The sequence below is a fragment of the Elaeis guineensis genome, chromosome 9 (genome assembly GCF_000442705.2).
Source record: "Elaeis guineensis isolate ETL-2024a chromosome 9, EG11, whole genome shotgun sequence".
NCBI classification, from domain to species: domain Eukaryota; kingdom Viridiplantae; phylum Streptophyta; class Magnoliopsida; order Arecales; family Arecaceae; genus Elaeis; species Elaeis guineensis.
Genome location: NC_026001.2, coordinates 27,123,367 through 27,127,969, shown reverse-complemented (window position 1 = coordinate 27,127,969; position 4,603 = coordinate 27,123,367). Strand labels below are relative to the sequence as shown.

At 37.5% G+C, this 4,603-nt stretch overlaps 1 protein-coding gene across 1 annotated transcript; it reads left to right on the top strand.

The window, feature by feature from the left end:
• The first annotated feature begins 962 nt into the window (after positions 1-962).
• LOC140851483 (serine/threonine-protein phosphatase 7 long form homolog) lies at positions 963-3,003 on the top strand. Its single transcript, XM_073243019.1, has 6 exons — positions 963-1,083; positions 1,169-1,287; positions 1,362-1,455; positions 1,551-1,982; positions 2,087-2,107; positions 2,848-3,003. Exons 1-6 carry the CDS (start codon positions 1,024-1,026, stop codon positions 3,001-3,003), a joined length of 882 nt encoding a protein of 293 aa, XP_073099120.1. The 5' UTR covers positions 963-1,023.
• The last annotated feature ends 1,600 nt before the right edge of the window (positions 3,004-4,603 follow it).

Genomic DNA, 4,603 nt, shown 5'->3' with positions numbered 1-4,603 from the left:
AGTTCAACATACTTCAACTTCAAGCAGCGGAAGAAATTGAAAGCTTTGAAAATTTATTTTTGTCATTGTTTTATGAATTACTGCGAGATTGTATTTGAATTTACGTGTATAATATGTTGGGATGAACTGAATTTTGTGTTTAAGTTGTATTGTGTGATAATATTATATTTAAAAAAAAAAATTAAAATATTGTCTTATTTTTTTTAATATATCTGTGATAATTTTGCTTGAGGCAGCGTATTATGGCTTACGATCCACGATATCCCGATCCTCGAGACAGCAGTATTCTTACATTGCAGGAGCATCATCGATCGCAGACTATTTTAGATGGCGGCGTAAGCATTACAATCTTTTTTACTCTTTAAATTTTCATTTTAAAAATTATATACGTTATCTAATTATTATATTTTATTACAGGAGTCCAGACATCTTCGTCTACGACGATCCGATGCAGATTTCTGGAGGACAGAGGATATCCCACGTAGAGTGTTAGATTATTTACGATATCTGGGATTTTATGGAGTATATCGGATCGGTCGTATACAGATGGACGTTGGTCTTATTACTGCTTTGCTTGAGAGATGGCGTCCAGAGACACACACATTTCATCTTCCATTTGGTGAGGCGACCATCACTTTACAGGATGTCAGCATCCTTACTGGACTACCAGTTGATGGAGATCCAGTTACCGGAGTTGATCCCGCACTTACCATTCCGGAGTGGCAGGCTTTGTGCTTGCGATTGTTAGGGTTTGAGCCCGACGCACATTTTTTCGATCATTCACGACTCAGGATTGAGTGTTTGGATGATCGTTATCGTCATTTTCATATTACGGATGATGCACCGGAGGAGATGGTGCAGAAGTATGTTAGGGGTCAGGTGCTGCGATTGTTAGGTGGTGTCCTGTTATCTGATACTTCATCGAATAAGATGAAGTTGATGTTTTTGCCATTATTAGAGGATTTAGACTTCGCTCGTCGACTCAGTTGGGGCAGTGCAGTACTAGCTTGTCTATACCGAGCTATGTGTCGGGGGGCCTATGCTGATCAGAGCGAGATTGGCGGTTATCTTGTATTATTGCAGGTATGTGAATTAAAATTTTTTATTTTTAATATTTAATTATATTTGATATTGAATATATTATTTATTTAATTTTTAAAATTTGCAGATTTGGGTATGGGAGCGTATGCCGACTATCAGTCCATTACGACGACAGTTGCTCGAGATGCCATCAGAGCAGCAGGATCCTGATGTTCCATTCAGACTAGACGGACCATTAGGATACAGGTATCGAAATATTATTTTTTTTATTTAAATTTTTTTATTTTAAATTTATTTAATATTAGTACATTGTGAAACAGATGGAACGTTGCATTCAACGTTCATCACGTATCGACAAGAGTGGCACGGGTTTATAGGTGCCAGTTGGATACATTACTTGATACATCTAGACGGGTAAATTTTAAATTTTTTACAAATATCAATTTACAGTATTCATAATCTATTATAAATTTTTATTAATTTTTTTTATTTTAACTATATTATATCAGTTTTTGTGGGAGCCATATACAGATGGGATATTGGCTATACTGCCGCAGATGTGTACAGTTGGACACGACATATGGACTGCTAGGGTGCCGCTTATTTATTTTGATGTGGTAGAGTGGCATCTTCCCGATCGTGTCCTGCGGCAGTTTGGTCAGATTCAGGGCATCCCAGAGCAGTTTGATACCAGTCAGGGACTTCATCGTATTGATCGACGAGGGAGAGCTCGTATCGACTGGCGTATCAGACATGCACAGTACATCGATATTTGGGATGCACGTCGAGATCACATTGTTCATGGTGATCCTATTTTGAGAGGCCGTTCATATACTGATGACTACATGGCTTGGTTTTTTAGCATTACGGTGCGAGTCATTGGACAGTCTCAGTATGCAGTTTTTGGATACGAGGGCGAGAGTTCTACTGTACGTCTTTTGGTAAGATTACGAAAATTACTTCATATTATTTGTGTTATATTTTTGTTTTATATTGTACACTATACTGATTGTTTTATACTAACTGTTCTATTTCTATTTTATAGACTGATTCTGTGTCGGAACTCGTATTGGACATTCGTCGTGCTTTATCTACGACTGATGAGGACGAGCGGATTCAGATACTGCGGGAGATGGAGAGAACAGGTTCCGGAGCATTGGGGGCGATTGGTGTTGATCCACATACCTGTGCGCCTTGGTATGGAGCAGTTCGGGCGCCAGATATGAGTTATACGCCGTCACCATATGCTTCACATATGCCATCACCGCATATTCCGCATATGTCATCATTCGATGCTGCACAGATGCCACCGTCTTTTCATCCACAGATGGCAGCGTCTTCTTCGTCCTACATCCCCCAGATGCCATCACCGGGTACCAGTTGGCCACATGAGTATGATACTTTTTTTTCAGGTCCATCCGTGTATCCAGATGAGAGAGTTGAACGGGTCTCTCAGTCCGTAGATGATCCGACAGCATCAGTTATTCCTGAGCAGCATGATCAGCAGATCTCCTCCACTGATATAGGAGAGGAGCCATCACAGCAGGAGCAGCCGGCGAGGACCTTCCTGAGAAGGTCCAAGCGACCACGGGCGCCGCGACGTCCTTGTGGGACTTAGTCTTTGTTGTATTTGTATTTAGTATTTTTACATTTTTATTGTACTATTTTTTTTGATATATTTAACATTTTGATTCTATTGAATAATATTAAATATTGATTTCATTTTATATTATTTAATTTTAATTTATTGGATATTATAATTTGTGCATATGGATACACATACTCGAACGTGTCTCAGAACATTAGGAGAGAAAATGTTATGCCGGCGGGCCGTATTTCCCGGGGGCGAGCCCCGCATCCCGATGGCCACGCCGGGCCCCACGCCCCGACGGCGGTCCTCAGCCCCCGTCTCTCCCGGCGGTGGGTCCCGTCTCGATTGGTTGTGGGTCCAGAGCAGTTTGATACCAGCCAGGGACTTCATCGTATTGATCGACGAGGGAGAGTTCGTATCGACTGGCGTATCATACATGCACAGTACATCGATATTTGGGATGCACGTCGAGATCACATTGTTCATGGTGATCCTATTTTGAGAGGCCGTTCATATACTGATGACTACATGACTTGATTTTTTAGCATTACGGTGCGAGTCATTGGACAGTCTCAGTATGCAGTTTCTGGATACGAGGGCGAGAGTTCTACTGTACGTCTTTTGGTAAGATTATGAAAATTACTTCATGTTATTTGTGTTATATTTTTGTTTTATATTGTACACTATACTGATTGTTTTATACTAACTGTTCTATTTTTATTTTATAGACTTATTCTATGTCGGATCTCGTGTTGGACGCTCGTCGTGCTTTATCTACGACTGATGAGGACGAGCGGATTCAGATACTGCGGGAGATGGAGAGAATAGGTTCCGGAACATTGGTGGTGATTGGTGTTGATCCACATACCTGTGCGCTTTGGTATGGAGCAGTTCGGGCGCCAGATATGAGTTATACGCCGTCACCATATGCTTCACATATGCCATCACCGCATATGTCATCATTTGATGCTGCACAGATGCCACCGCCTTTTCATCTACAGATGGCAGCGTCTTCTTCTTCGTACATCCCCCAGATGCCATCACCGGGTACCAGTTGGCCACATGAGTATGATACTTTTTTGAGAGGCGTCCATCCGTGTATCCAGATGAGAGAGTTGAACGGGTCTCTCAGTCCGTAGATGATCCGACAGACGATCATGGGCGCCGCGACGTTCTTGTGGGACTTAGTCTTTGTTGTATTTGTATTTAGTATTTTTTCATATTTGTTGTATTTTTTTTTTACGTTTGATATTTTTATTCTATTGAATAATATTAAATATTGATTTTATTTTATATTATTTAATTTTAAATGATTGGATATTATGATTGGTGCATATGGATACACATACTCGAACGTGTCTCAGAATATTAGGAGAGAAAATGTTATGCTGAAAGGATTATAAAAATTATAACGTAAATAATAATATATCAAATGTTGCTCTTTGAATTGAATTTTAAAAAAAATAAGTCTATTTTTAAGTAAAGAAAAGGAATACGTAATAGAATGCTAAAAAGATAAAAATAAAAGAAAACTGAAATTATAATTTCAAATGATAAAATTTTTAAAATAAATTTTAAAAAAAATATCATAAAAAAATATTAAAATAATAATAAAATAGGAATTATAATTATAAATTTTAAAAAAATTTAATTTTAATTTAAATTAGAAAATATCATTTAAATTATTATTTTTATTATTTAATTAAATTTATTTATTAAAAAATTAAAATAGATAAGTAAAGATATTAAAAAAAATAAAAAATAAAAAAAAAGAGAAAACGCCATTCTCTCCCCTCCCCAAACCCCTTTTTCCCCTCCTTCTCCCTTCTCCTTCTCCCTTCTCGATCTTCTCCTTCTTCCTTTACAAATTTAAGTAAAGGAAAAGAATACATAATATATCATAAAAATGAAAGAAAACTAATATTATATTTTTAAATTATAAAAATTACAAATTAAATTAAAAAATATATC

What these genes read in the sequence shown, in the direction of transcription:
- LOC140851483 (XM_073243019.1), top strand. Translation starts at nt 1,024, where the DNA reads ATGTGTCGGGGGGCCTATGCTGATCAGAGCGAGATTGGCGGTTATCTT. An exon ending in GTTATCTTGTATTATTGCAG is followed by an intron (nt 1,084 to 1,168) that starts GTATGTGAATTA and finishes TAAAATTTGCAG; the next exon opens with ATTTGGGTATGGGAGCGTAT. An exon ending in TACTTGATACATCTAGACGG is followed by an intron (nt 1,456 to 1,550) that starts GTAAATTTTAAA and finishes ATATTATATCAG; the next exon opens with TTTTTGTGGGAGCCATATAC.